The sequence below is a fragment of the Lotus japonicus genome, chromosome 3 (genome assembly GCF_012489685.1).
Source record: "Lotus japonicus ecotype B-129 chromosome 3, LjGifu_v1.2".
Taxonomy (NCBI): domain Eukaryota; kingdom Viridiplantae; phylum Streptophyta; class Magnoliopsida; order Fabales; family Fabaceae; genus Lotus; species Lotus japonicus.
This window is the reverse complement of record NC_080043.1, coordinates 96,823,739-96,838,498: the sequence shown is the minus strand read 5'-3', so window position 1 is coordinate 96,838,498 and position 14,760 is coordinate 96,823,739. Positions and strand designations below refer to the sequence as shown.

Here is a 14,760-nt window from a genome sequence, read left to right as displayed (position 1 = left end):
GTCAGTGACAGCTACGAGATTTATGTGAATTATTCTTGGCTACTTCCGCGTAGATGAATTCAGTGGGTGCATTGCATGCATTGAAGAGTATGGCCGTGTTGTCAAAACAGTGTTTTTTTAATATAAAAAAACAAAGCTTCATTCAAAATTGGAATCTATATCTAATATAAAAAAAAAAAAAAAAACAAAGCTTCATTCATTAAATAACAACAATCTATATCTTCATTCTTATTTACTATAAATAAGGATTAGTGAAACACCACTATATATGGGAAAGGACATCAGGATCAAGTGACTAACTTAATTGCCTCTTCCCTGATTTTTGTCTCTCTCCCTACTGGTTTTGAGGTCTGCTGAATTGGTCTATAGATGCGGTTCTGGAAGTGATCATAAGGATTGGCATATAAAAATGGCTTTGGTGGCAGAAGACCAATTCAATCATGATTTCCCGTGGCTTTTGCTAGGATTGGTATATATTATTCCATCATGAAACTCACTGTCCTGGTTTTCCTTTTTCTCTTGTTTCCTGTCTATTATTTCTGGTAGTGCCCATGGTGCGCTGCCTTTTCTTGTGGTTTTGTAGTTTGGAGGCTAAAATCTCTTTTTCTCTATCTGTATCTTTGAACATTTTCTATCAATATATTTTTCTGTTATCTAAAAAATAATAATATAACACAAACTCTCAACACAAGAACTTTTAGACTTAAAATGTAGACAATAACATGGCCTATCCATTTTCCCCTGTCCTCTACAAGCAAAGACATGATTGTACATTATGAATACTTTAACCCTTTCATTTAACACAGTTCTTGTTTAGCCAGGGAAAAAAATCACTATGGCCTAAAGGATAAAGTACAAGAGTTTTATACACTATACACAGAGCATATGCACCACAAAATTGTATATTGCGAATAGTACATATGGATCAGCTTCCATTTTCTCATTTAACAATTCTGTCACTCATAAGCTCCTGATTGAAGCTTTTTCTTATAATTGATTTTGAATTTAGAATTAATTCTAGAATGATTTCCAAGCATACACGAATATGAACAAATACAAAAATTAGTAAAATTCTTCAATCAAGGGTGATCTACATTCTCCATTTCAAGCAACTGAGCTATGCTTCGCATGGTTGGTCGAGATTGAGGGTTGTTTTGTAAACAAGATAGAGCTAAGTTTGCAATCAATGCCAATTCCTTCAAAACATTCCTCCTTGCAGGAAGTGGGACCGGGACGCGAGGGTCTAATATCTCTTTGAAGTCTATCTTTTTAACACTCGAAGTTTGTATGTATGAAACAAGATCACCAGGGTGCTTTCCTGTGAGAATCTCAAATGCCAAAACACCAAAGCTGAACACATCACATTTCTCAGTCACTGCCAGTGTGTATGCAAGCTCTGTAGTACAAAACAAAGAGTAAAAATTAGAAAAATTGCAAACAAAATGAAGAAAGTTGCAGTTGGTATGGTAGGACACAAGTTAATATATAAGTGCATGTTTTGAAAATATCTCTACAATTTATTCTAAAACCAAAATCAACTATGGGGAGAAGCTCATGCCTCATGTGAATAGCTCCTGTGTGTCAGAATTGACTCCAAGAAAAGAAAAACTAATTCAAACATGAAAATTAATTCAAACATGCTATTAGCCATTGTTCGGATTCATGTGTCCTTTCATTTGCAAGTCTTGAGATGAAAAGTTTAACTATTTCAATGTATTTAATGGCATGGATATGAATATGACAATTATAACTTTACTTGATGATTTTTAAATGACATGGAATAAATCTATTACTGGGACAAGGAAGGGAACACCAAATAGGGACAGCAGTTTTCAATTCCTGAAAAACAAACAACCTAAAACAGAACATGTCTTCCAGTTTTATAAACAAAATAAGAAAGAGAAAGTAAAATAAGAAACAACTTTTTTTTCTTACAAAACAATTCTAAGAGTTCCTCAACCAAAATAATAGTAAGTAAATTTCACACACAACATAGTAAAAAAAACCATACCTGGAGCAGCATAGCCATATGTGCCTGCAAATGATGTCCAAAGAGGTGAATCATGCTTCAGAAACCTTGCAGTGCCAAAATCTGAGACATGAGCTTCAAGATCGAAGGATAACAAAACATTATTGCTTGATATGTCTCTATGAATCAAGGGTGGAACACAATCATGATGCATGTAGGACAAAGCATTTGCTACACCTTTCACAACATCAACCCTCTTATGCCAATCTAGTTCCAATGCTTCTTTATCATTTCTCAGCATATCACACAAGTTCCCTCTTCCCATATACTCATAAACCAGAAAAGTGTGTATCCCTTCAGAGCAAAATCCATACAGCTTCACAATGTTTCTGTGCCTTGTTTCTGTCATGGCTTCTATCTCACTCTTAAAAGTCTTTATACTCTCAGTGTCTATGCTGTCTTCATCACATTTCAGCTTTTTCACAGCAAAAACTTGACCTCCTTGCATCACTGCTTTGTAAACTTTTCCAAGAGATCCTTCCCCAATGCAATACTTGTCGTCAAAGTTCTTGGTAGCTTCCATGATGTCTCCATACACAACTCTGCCATTGAAGTACCATATTGAAAATGGATTATCTAGTCTCTTTAGTGAAGATTTTTGTCCTGAAGCCCTTGACTTTCTCTTGTAGCAGAAGAAGAAAACACCAACTAGCACCAATGAGAGAAAAACAACACCTCCTAGAGAAGCAACAATGGGGATCCAAACCTTATTTTTGTTACTTCCACTTCCACCATCAGTGAGAGAAACCTTACAAGGTTGTAAACCTCTGACATTCCCGCATAAACCTTTGTTGTTGCTCAAGTCCACCTTATGAGAAGAGTTGAATATGCCACTTTTAGGAACAGTGCCCTCCAAGTGATTGTAGGAAAGGTTGAGTGAGGACAAACTCACCATTTCACTGAGGTAATCAGGTATGGAACCTGACAAATTGTTGTGAGAGATGTTTAAGCTTATCAACCTTGAAAGCCTACTAAAACTGGAAGGAATTTCTCCTGAAAGTGAGTTCTCACTCAAATCCAAAAACTCTTGTAATTCTGCAAAATTTCCAACTTGGTAAGGAATTGTGCCATTCAACTCATTGTTGCTCAAATTTAAGCTTCTCAAGTTGGACAACTCCCCTATCTGATTTGGGATTGGTCCTAATAACATGTTCATGGATAAATCTAAAGACCTCAAATTAGAAAGTTTTCCAATTTCTACAGGTACCATGCCAGAGAGTTTGTTGTTTCCTAAATTTAAATCATTCAAGTTTGAGGCATTTCCTATCTCTGGAGGAATCTCACCTGAAATTTTGTTGGAGGACAAATCTAGTTCAATTAGTTGTTCCTCCTTAAAAATCTCACCAGGAATGTTGCCACTCACTGAATTCCCAGCCATTTTCAGTGATTGCAAGTTTTTGCAGGAACCCCACTTTGAAGAGAGCTCACCTTCCACCATGTTATTGCTGAAATCCATGTAAGTAAGGTTAGGATACACTCCAAAATCCTTATCTGCATAGCCTGTAAGCATGTTGTTTTCAATTCTAACTCTGTACAATGAAGGACAGTTTCTAAGGCTCACTGGAATTGGGCCAGTGAAACTGTTGTCTGCAGCACTGAAATTCACAAGCTTGCCACTTTTACACACTTGTGGTGGAAGTTCACCAATGAAGTTGTTCACAGCAAGATGCAGCACAACCAGAGAGGAAAGGTTTCCAAATTCTTGTGGCACAGTGCCATTCAAGTTGTTGAACATAAATCTCACATCCGTTAGGTTGGTTAACTTGCCAATACTTGGAGGTATTGGACCTGAAAGCTGGTTCTCAGGCATTCTGAGAGTGCTCAAATGTGTGCAGTTTCCTAGTGAGGTAGGAATAGGACCAAAGAAGCCGTTTCCATCTAGAGCTAGCACTGTCAAGTTTCTGATGTTACCTATTTCATTTGGGATCCTTCCACCTAAGAGGGTGTCTTGGAAGAGAAGATTTTTGATACCAATGAGGCCAGTTTTGGGGTTATCTGAACCATCAGGAAACAAGAGAGGGTCTAGTATTCCTGTTATGTCATTTCTTGACACATCAAGCTCATAAACTTGGGTCAAATTGGCAATAGAAAGTGGCAAAGTGCCATTGAAATAATTGGTGGAAAGATCAAGGAATTGGAGTTTTGAAAGCACACCAATGGTTTGTGGTATGGGGCCAGTGAGGCTGTTTTCTTTGAGATCAAGGCGAAGAAGGTCTGGGAAAACAGAAAAGTTCAAGTGTTGAAGGGTACCTTCAAGTCCAGTGTAGGCCAAGTTGATTATAGTGACTCTGCCATGAGAATCACAAGTGATACCTTTCCATGAACATGGACTTTGATTTGAAGTTGAGTTTGTCATCCATGAATCTAGAATTGGTTGGTGAGGGAGACTTTGCTTCCATTTGAGGAGGGTCTCAGCTTGTGTTAGCCCTGATGTGCCTTGACATAGAGCCAGGAAGATCACCAAAGCAGCTGGAACTGCAAGGAAGGCATAACATGTCTGGTTATGGGAAATCATTGTTTACAGAACTGGCTTCTTCATCACCTTCTTGCTTATTTGTTTAATCAAGACTTGCTTGTATGTTATGTTTATATACCATGACATGTGGTAGTCATTCAAATTAGACTTTGACTTTCTTATATCACGAACCAATTGTTTATGTTTTAATAAGAAAAAAATTTAGATCAAGTTTCTTATCTCCATTTTGCCAAGTTCTTCATTTCTTTTTTTGAAAGTACCAAGTTCTTCATTAAAACAATGACAAATTGACTTTACTTCTAAAAATAAGTGATACTCCCTCCGGTCGTATTTATAAGCATGAAAGAGAAGAAAAATCGTGGTCATTTTTATAAGAACTAAATGAAAGTTTGAGCTATATTAATTATTTTTTTCCAATGATGCCCTTATTAATTCTAACTTGTAAAATGTGTCTCATTAATTATTCTCTCTCTTTTCCACTTTCCAATACTAATAATAAAGGGTAATTTTGAAAGTTTATTTTAATTCAAGACAAATTTAATGCATTTTATCTAGTTTAACTATATTTCTTAAACTATGTGAATTTTTTTTGTTGCTTATAAATAGGACCGGAGGGAGTATTTATTAAGACTGAATTGTTAAATTTTAAAATTGTTAAATTTTAAAAAGGTATACACATCTCACTACATGATTTGAAGAACTTGGAGGAATAGATATAAGAAACTAGATTTAAGTTTTATCATTTAAATAATCAAGTGAGTTGTGGTTCAACACTTCATCTTTTAAACAAATTGGTTGATTTCATTTATCAATACTTACAAATGAATAAAATCTTTAACTAATTTCATATATTACTACTTAATACACTAACTATGATACAATGAATTAGTCCATAGCTATCACAGGTTGGATATACATTTGCTAGTTATTCAAATTGGACTTTGATTCTCTTCTATGATATGATGGACACTTATCCAACGGAATTTTCTCGCATGAGAGATTTGATAGTTGACTCTCATCAACATAGTATAATTTATTTATTTGTTATCTAATGTAAGCAATGTCTTACATGAAGTGTGAACTGTACTGCTTGGTCGTAGTGCACTTCTGCCTACACCACCAAATTGAATTAATAATGTTAGAAATATAATTAATCACTTAATATTGTGTCTCCTCTTGCGCGTGGTTTCAACCCAAAACTTGTGAAGGGGACAAAAGCTTGGCCGAAATGTTGTAATCTTTGAATAAAGAAGAAAGTTTGGCCGAAATCTTTGAATGAAGCATGCACGGTTGCATATTGATCTTTGGTTTTTCATTAATAGTAATAGTTATAGTTATAGATATTAGAAAAACTGTATTGGAGTTTAATTATTGGAATTATGAATTTTTTAATCTCTTATAGATTTCGTGGTACATTGTTTGTGTGTTTCGTTTTAATTGAAACTTCAATATGTATTTTTTGACATGGAGCTCATTATTTTAATATATTTTATTTATGTGTAGTGTGTTTTATTGGGATTTTATTGCAGTGTCTATCTCTACTTTGAATGCAATGATGATTTTGATGTCTCTAGTTGTTCTAGAATACATTATTTTCTACCTTTCTTATAGTGTGAATGATTTATGGTACGTGGCCGTGATTATATGCTCACACATTGAGTAAAGTTTTTTCACGTTGAAAATTTTGTGACTTTATTTTATTTTTATTGTCTTATTATTGTCACCTTTGGTGTTGATGCTTATATAAAAAACCTTTGGTGTTGACTTTGTTTGAAAGTTTTCACGTGTAGATTTTTATAAGGGAATATAAGTTTTTGTGCTCCTAATTTTTCGTTACGCCACTCCAAGACCAATGATATGACGTGATGCTTGCTCACTTCATCTGTTAATCATGAACTTGGGGTTCGAGCCTCGCCAATAAAAAAAATACGTTGTTTAGCCCTAGTTTATTTTAACGTTTAGCGGCGGTTTTTGACCTCACAAATTATTTAACAGGTTTTTAAAAAACGTTGTAGTTACACTTGCCACACACAATCCACCGGGTTATTTAGCGGGATTTTTAACCTCCCTTTGTCATGAGAAAAAGAAATTAGGAACTTTTAAGCTCCTCAATTGCTGACATTTATTACCTACCACTAAACTCACTTATCTATCAATATAAAATGTGAAGATCTATAAACTAAGAATCACAAATCAAATCAAATATAAAGAAAATAAAATGATAGTTGATCGGGGCTGACCAACACTAAATGAAGCCTAAAATAAACTTTTAAGTGAGACATTTTTACCTAAATAAATATTTCCTTATTAAAACTTTTTACCTAAATTAAATAAATATTTTTTTTTTGAGATTTTTGAGATGCAAAATCATTTATTAAATTATCATAATCAATTTGATTTAATTTTTTCAATTGATAATAAAGCTAATTCATTTAATCTTTGTTGAAACATGGTTAATAAAAAAAAAGTTAATCTAAGATAAGATTTTATCAATTTAAATTTTGGGGCCCTTTTTTACTTAGTAACAAAAAATTGAGGGCCATTTTTTACTTAGTCAAAAAAAACAATTGGGGACCTAAAGCCCTTGGCTTTAGCAAGGACCGACCCTACTGCCCGTGCAAAATTTTGAAATAATAGGCCATAATATATTTTAGGGAAAATGCTAAATGAAACAACTCAATAACCACAAGACATGCACTACCCAGTGTTTTCTGAACTTCCCTTTATTATTTGCTGTTTTTATTTTCCAATAATAAAGATTTTGTTGTTTCAAAGTAACTAAATTAAGCCATGTCGTGTGGGTAGTGCGTCTGATGAAAACACGCGTGTAATTTTAAAATTAAAATATTTGAGTAGATTAATAAATAAAAAACCCAACAATTACTATTAAAAGAAAAAAAAAGGCTGATAAGCTTATAGACTAAAGAGATAAATATACTAAAACAAATTAAGCTATATCAATGGGCCACCTTGAACAAAGGTTTATTTTTTTTTGGAAAGTTGAACAAAGGTTAATAGGTAGAGTGCAACTTTTTAATATCTAAAAGCTTATTTAAAATTATACTACTTCATAGTGATATCATTACGTTATCTACCAAAATTAGGTATTTAAATAGGTTATAAATTCATTTAAAAATAGATTTGGATGCTTAAATCTATAAAAAGATTTTGTTAATGGTAACAAATGGCATGACTTATTTATGAATAATTAAACACTTAAGCTAATAAAATTCAACTGGGTCGTTGTAGTATAGTGGTAAGTATTCCCGCCTGTCACGCGGGTGACCCGGGTTCGATCCCCGGCAACGGCGTTTTTGACATTTTTTCAGCTTTTTTTTGTCTGTTGATAACCCCCGAACTTTTAAGCTATTTTCATGATTTCTTTAACGTTTTTAATCTGAATATGTGTGTTTATCCAACATTAGTACATAGAATAAAACCCTATTAATTTGTCATGTTCTTTCATATTCTGAATCTGAAATTTTCCATGAATGTTCAAAATCAGTTATTCGTCAATGCTTATCCCCAAGATTGGTTACTGGTTTAAATTCGTCAGAGGCAGAAACCTAAGGAGTAAGTAATACAGGAAACAAAGGTCTGAATACTGTTAACAAAATTAATTACAACTTATAGTGAAACAAAAAACAGAATACAAATTCACTTTAACATAGAAACTAAAATTTTAACAGGAACGAGCAACTAAACTTTACAGGCCAGTTTGTCTACTTCCTATAAATCATTCTTCGGTAAGTTCAACTTTCTTTACTCGTGTCACGTACGAAAACTTCAGTTTTCATTGCCGTTTATGTAGAACCCCTTTGTGAAAGAATACAAACTGGTTCTACATAAACGGTCACAGCAGTTGTCTTTGTTTGTTGTTGACTCGCTGCATATACCGATCTATAATTGTGGCCCCGTGGACGGTCTCGTTCTACAATGATAAATGCTGCAAATTATGGAACAAACAATACTTAATTTCAATTTATGTATAAGTAATTATTGCCAAATGAAAATGAAGACATGTAATTAAGAAATTAACTAGTACTAGTACTAAATTACATACACAACTGAAATTGATTCCATGAAATTAAAGCAGAAAAAAAAAATTGCACTTACGAGCTGGGTTGGATGCCTCATCAGGCTGAGGCTGAGGCTTATCATCAGTACTAAAAAGACGCTTTGTCATGCTTCCAATGTTCATTGAAACAAAATAATCAAACCATGAACCCATTTTTCTGCAAGATAAAAAAAGTAAAAAACCACTTCTCTTTACTTCCTTTATTTAGGTCTGTACTCTGTAGCTAGATGATTAATTGTTATGCATGTGCTTGGTATTGGTATTGATTATGGTATTTATAGACCTGATAATTCTCAACTTCTCATTCAGTCAAACTGCATGCCTCCGATCCGGTCTTTGTCATACCATGTCAACTTTGGGGTTTCATCAATTAGTTAAATAGCTTGTAGTACTAATAATGATTAACAATAAGTTAATGTTGTTACTATCCCTTATAATATATGGACTAAAAGAGTTTATTTAATTTATCTTATAAGTAGTCTTAAGTTTATTTTCATAAGTTGTTGATATTAGGTTACAAATAAGAATGCTAATTTAATACTTAAATTAAATGAGTTGATGAGTAAGAGAAAAAAAATTAATGTTTTTATGCTAAAAACTCAAAAAGTGGAATTTCTTAGAGCATCTCCAAGGCTAGTTATTAGTTCTTAGCACTATTTATGTGGGCTCGTACTGCCACATGTGCTTAAGCAACTCTTTGCCGATTTTACTCCAACCATGAGTTCTTAATTCTTAGTTTTTAACACTATTCATCCGGTCCCACAATATCATTATATTAATATTTTTAGCACTATTCACCCGGTTCCACAATACTTCTTATATAAGAACCTAGTTCTTATTTTTAAGAATTAAGAACTCAACGTCAGCCTCCTCCAATGATTAAAAACTCACTTTTTAGTTCGTAACTAAGAAATAAGAACCTTGCATTGGAGATGCTCTCATAAAAGCATTAATAATGCATAGAAATTAAGAAAAGTGAGTTAAGGGTGATATTGGAAGTTCAATATACATCGAGAACAAATTTAATGCACTAAACTACTTTAACTAGATTTCTTACGGGTCGCGTAATGGTAGTTTGGTTCTTATAAAAAGGAATTGAGAGATTAATCTTTTAAAATTCGAAGTTAATAAATTTATAGAAATAATTATTTTCTCTAAACGTATATGTACTAGTTAATAAAGAATGGTATGAATTTAGAAAGAAAAACAAAATTGAAGTCAACGAGTGTTAATGACTTTCAAGATCCGCGTGCAGCCGTTGTTGTTTGACAAGTGACTTTGCTTGTTCGTACATGAACATTGTCAATGGATTTCTTAGTCTGCATGCCCTACCGATTCTATGTTCGGAACATAATTTCTTGGTTCAAGACTAATTTTACAGTATCATCACATTACTTCTTTGTTTAGGTTGTAAAATACAGTACTAGTCTATAAGTACTGTGATATTATCATGAGTTTATAAGCAAAATTTAAAAATATTATTGGTTAACTGTTTTTTTTTTATACAAGAATCAAAGCACAAAACAAAAGAAAACAAAAAACAGAAGGCTCCTAAGGCCTTAGGAACGAGATCCCAAGAGCGTCCGCCAAAAGAAGCTGCTGAAGCTTCGCAGGAGGGTCAACCACGACCAGAAACTCGAGAAGTTGCCCCGCACCAGCTTTCGCCAAGCAATCGGCACACGCATTCCCCTCGCGCAACGTATGTAAAACCCGGACACTCCACTCTCGCCGCAGGAGGCCACAGATAGAACTAATCAGCCCGGCATGCTCATGGAACATCGAAGGCGGACGGAGAATCAAGGAGACCGCGAGCAACGAATCAGAGTAGAAGACTACGCGACGAAAGCCACGATCCCATGCCAACCTCAATCCTCGGAAAATCGCCAGGAGCTCCATTGCAAGCACTGAAGCATCCTTCCCGAAGCCCATAAAGCCACCAAGCCACCTCCCAGAGGCATCTCTCAAGCACCCACCATAGCCGCTACTGTTCCGCGCCGCCCCGCGACTGCCATCACAGTTCACAGCAACCTCATCCTCCCCTGGCGGTATCCATGCCACCTCTCTCGCTGGCCTTGTCGAAGCAGGCTTACCCCACGCTCGTTCAAACGTCGTCTTCAACTGCATGATCCAGGCCACAAGCTCCCACTCCGTCATCACATGTTGCTCAATGACAGCCTTGTTCCTTGCCACCCAAATTCCCCAGACTGCAACCAACGTCGTAAACTCCGCACGGAGAAGACACTGACGCAGCCAGGCCATAGGGTCCTCCACAGCCATGTGAGCAACCGAAACGCGCAACCCCAAGCTCGTCCAAACCCGATTGGCATAATAGCAGTCTCGAAGGCAATGAATTGTCGTTTCGGGGTACAAGTGGCACCTTCCACACAACGGATTAGCTGCAAGTTGTCTATGGAACCGCAACATATTCGTTGGCAACGCATTGCGCGCCATCAGCCAAATGAGGAAGGAAACTTTGAAGGGTGCTCTCAGCTTCCATATCCAGGACCAGTCCTGCTGATGGGCCAAATCATTAACTGCAGCCGTAGCAGCTCGACGTCTCTCAAGCAGCCAGTAGTAACACGATCGAGCTGTAAATTCCCCCGAGACATCCCCCGTCCACACCACACAATCTGGGACCTCTTCATTAAGCATCACCGTCGTCCTGCTAATCTCCTCTTGAACTTGAGTAGGCAGCGCAGTGTACAACCGCGCGAAGTCCCACTTGCTCTCCTCATCAACCACATCACAAACTCGAGCCTCCAAGTCGTGCACATCCATAGCTATGACCCTGTCACAGAGCTTGGCAGTACCCATCCAATTCGTGAACCAGAAAGAAGCATGCCCATTACCCAACTTAAACTGAAAACCATCCCTAACTTCCCCCACCGTTTTTGTGATTGCCTTCCAGACCAGAGACCCAGCGGAAGGTATAGCATTCAAGATGCCATCCCGCACACCATACTTCTCGCGGATCAGGTTAACCCAGGGCTTGGGTTCTCCCTTACAAAGCTGCCACACATTCTTCCCAAGCAAAGCTGTATTATGATCCCGCGCCTTCCGCAGGCCAAGGCCCCCCGCCGCTCGAGGTTGAGCAATCGTGTCCCACTTCACAAGATGGAGACCACGTTCAGCAGTCCCCTTCCACACAAATCTCCGCACTGCCGCATCGATACAATCGCACACACCCTGCGGCACCCACAAATTCTGCATGCAATACGTCGGCATCGAAGACAATACCGATTGTGCAAGCGTAAGTCTCCCAGCCCGGTTGAGCAGCCTATTTTTCCAGGATGAGACACGTTGCTTGATCTTATCAACCATAAATTGAAAGTCCAGCCTGGTCGCTCTCTTACTGAAGATTGGGAAGCCTAAATACTTACCAATATCAGGGGTAAAACTGATTCCAGTAATAGCGGTCACCTGATCCTTAAACCCGCTCTGAATGCTACGGTGTCCCATTACTCGAGATTTAGCCACACTCACCCTCATCCCTGAAGCTTTGCAAAAATTGTAGAGAACATCACGCATCACTCCCACTTGCTCCTCCGAAGCTCTCGTGAATAACAGAAGATCATCTGCAAACATCAGATGAGATAGCTGAAAATTAGTCCCCGCCACTGTCACCGGAAGCCACCTTCCATCACTAACCGCCGCAGAGATCATAGCACTCAGGCGCTCCATACATAACACAAATAAATAGGGAGAGAGCGGGTCGCCTTGCCTAAGACCCCGGCGAGGGTTAAAGGTAGGCAACCTATCCCCATTCCAAAGAACAGAAAGCTGAACCGAAGTCACACAGAACATAATTAGCCGAATGCAATCCTCCGGAAAACCAAAAACTCGAAGGGTGTCCTCTAGGAACCGCCAGTCCACACGGTCATAGGCCTTCTCCAGGTCCAGTTTAAAGATTAAGTCCCCCACCCGGCGGCGTGTCTTCATCATCGAGTGGACCACCTCCTGAAGAACAATCGCATTATCCGTAGTGCCTCTCCCAGGGATAAAACTACTCTGGAAAGGACTAATCAAATTACTCAAGTAAGGTCGGATTCGATTAACCAAAATCTTAGTAATCAGCTTGTGACTGACATTACAAAGACTCACTGGTCGAAGTTCCTTGCAACTCCTCGGATTATCCACTTTGGGAATGAGCACAATAAGGGTCTCTGCAATGTGAGGATCAAAGTTCCCATTCCGAAAAGCATCAGCGACAAATTCAAACACTGAATCCCCAACTACCTCCCAATACCGCTTATAAAAACAAGCTTGAAACCCATCTGGGCCCGGAGCTTTAAAGGAGCCCATCTGGTAAATGGCTGTGGTGACCTCCTCCCTCCCCACCGTCGCTGACAATGTTGCACAAGCCCGTGGAGGTAGCATAGTAACCGAGGGAGTATGCGCACACGCGATATCCACCTCCTCACGGGTAGCAAAGAGATCTAAGTAGAACCTCCTCACTTCCTCCCTAAGCACTTCCCCGTCCGTGCATCAAGACCCATCCGGCAACTCCAGCCCCTGGATATGATTACGACGCCGGCGGATGATTGTTTGAGCATGAAAGAAGGATGTGTTGCGGTCACCATACCTGACCCATTTTTCTCGAGATTTCTGGAACCAGAGCATCTCCTCCTGAGCTAGCACCTCCTCTTGGTCCTTCCGTAGTTCCCCCAACCGCCGATGGAGATAGGCGGAGTCCACTGTCTCCAACCGCTCCTGAACCCGTCGAATCTGATCCGCAATCCTCCGTTTCCTCCTAAAGATATTTCCAAATACTTCATGGTTGAAGAGCAGGGAGTCTTGACGCACACAGTCCATGGATGAAACAAAATTCGGTCCTCCCTTCTCCCACGCTCCACTCACAACCGTCGCGTACTGGGGATGATCCATCCACGCGGCTTCAAACCGGAAAGGCTTGTTAGCAATCCCTGGCGGTGGAGGACAGCACCGCAGCAAAAGAGGGCTATGATCGGAGTGCATCCTCGGGAGCACCTCAACCGATCCATTCGGGAAACCCAAACGCCAATCAACATTAGCTAGGGCCCGGTCTAGACGGCGGTGGAGAGGTGGCCTGCCCTGTGCATGGCGATTCCAAGTATAAGTCAAACCAAACGAACCCAGGTCCATCATTCCGCATGATTCATAACCCTCTACAAAGGCAGTAGCCCTTGAAGGAGAGAAGGTACCGCCCCTCTGCTCTGAGGCCACTGCAATATCATTGAAGTCACCAATCATCGCCCACGGACCCTGAACAAGCGGCTCCACCTGGCGCAAGTGCTCCCACAAGTGATGCCTCTGAGTCGGGATTGGGCTTGCATACACCCCGGTGCAGACCCAGCTCGCTGACGGAGACCTAAAACGAAGGCTGATCGCTTGGGGATGTAAGGAGACCTGATCAACCGTGAGGGGGAGGCCAATGAGCCCTAGAGCCCACACTCCCCCAGCCTGGCCGCGCGCTTCCTCAATCGCCAAAGGTCTGTATCCCAGACGAGCCCAGTAAGACTCCACCCGCCGGAACTGGATATGCGTCTCAAACAGAAAACAAACATCAGGTTTATATTTCCGAACCACCTCCTTGAGGTTTCTCTTGCAGGATGCATTCGCCGCTCCCCGCACATTCCACGCTAGGACATTAATCTTAGTTGTGTCTAACATAAAAAACAGCTAAGATATAGACGAGGAGATCCCGCCTCAGTTCATGTCGGGAGGCTTCGCATGGAACACTCCCCCTGTAGTGACAGGCTTCCCAAATTTATCATGGAGCTTCATGAAGTCCGGTGTTCCAATGGCCGCCGCCAGCGGCGCCGGCGCCTGGCCACTGCCCTGAACATGTTGCCGCACCAGAGGTGACTGCTTCGAGGCTTCTTCCACTGTTATCTTTCCCTGGGTGTGCGTACGCTGTTGCGTCCTCAGCCGGGAGCTAGACAAACCTGTTACCTTGGCAGGAGCATCATGGGCTGGGCCCCTAATAGAAAGCTTAGGTGGCTCAACTTCATTTGATAGCGCTGCTACCCCACTTCTGTCTTTAGTGGGAAATTCAACCTTTCTTTTTTTCTTATTTGCATTCGCTGGTTTTGCAGACGGTCCCCCAGACCCAGCCGCAAAGCCCAAACCCACATGCGGCTTCCACGGATCTTAGGCCCCACCTCCTTCAGCCACGTTCTGGCGCTGAAATCCAGGAAT

General features: G+C 39.5%; 2 protein-coding genes, 1 long non-coding RNA gene and 1 other non-coding gene across 4 annotated transcripts; 1 reads left to right on the top strand and 3 right to left on the bottom strand.

Moving 5' to 3' along the window:
• Positions 1 to 766: 766 nt before the first annotated feature.
• Positions 767 to 4,601, bottom strand: LOC130747934 (MDIS1-interacting receptor like kinase 2-like). The gene is made up of 2 exons (XM_057600995.1): positions 2,012 to 4,601; positions 767 to 1,396 (listed from the first exon to the last, which is right to left on the bottom strand). The coding sequence occupies exons 1-2, from the start codon at positions 4,542 to 4,544 to the stop codon at positions 1,080 to 1,082; spliced, it is 2,850 nt and encodes a 949-aa protein (XP_057456978.1). The 5' UTR covers positions 4,545 to 4,601; the 3' UTR covers positions 767 to 1,079.
• Positions 4,602 to 7,744: 3,143 nt separating this feature from the next.
• TRNAD-GUC (transfer RNA aspartic acid (anticodon GUC)) lies at positions 7,745 to 7,816 on the top strand. The gene has a single exon. It is a non-coding gene; the product is annotated as a tRNA-Asp (tRNA).
• A 281-nt stretch (positions 7,817 to 8,097) lies between these two features.
• Positions 8,098 to 8,831, bottom strand: LOC130743092 (uncharacterized). Its single transcript, XR_009021344.1, has 2 exons — positions 8,622 to 8,831; positions 8,098 to 8,451 (listed from the first exon to the last, which is right to left on the bottom strand). It is a non-coding gene; the product is annotated as an uncharacterized LOC130743092 (long non-coding RNA).
• Positions 8,832 to 13,068: 4,237 nt separating this feature from the next.
• LOC130745118 (uncharacterized) lies at positions 13,069 to 14,232 on the bottom strand. The gene has a single exon (XM_057597257.1). The coding sequence runs from the start codon at positions 14,230 to 14,232 to the stop codon at positions 13,069 to 13,071; it is 1,164 nt and encodes a 387-aa protein (XP_057453240.1).
• Between the last annotated feature and the right edge of the window lie 528 nt (positions 14,233 to 14,760).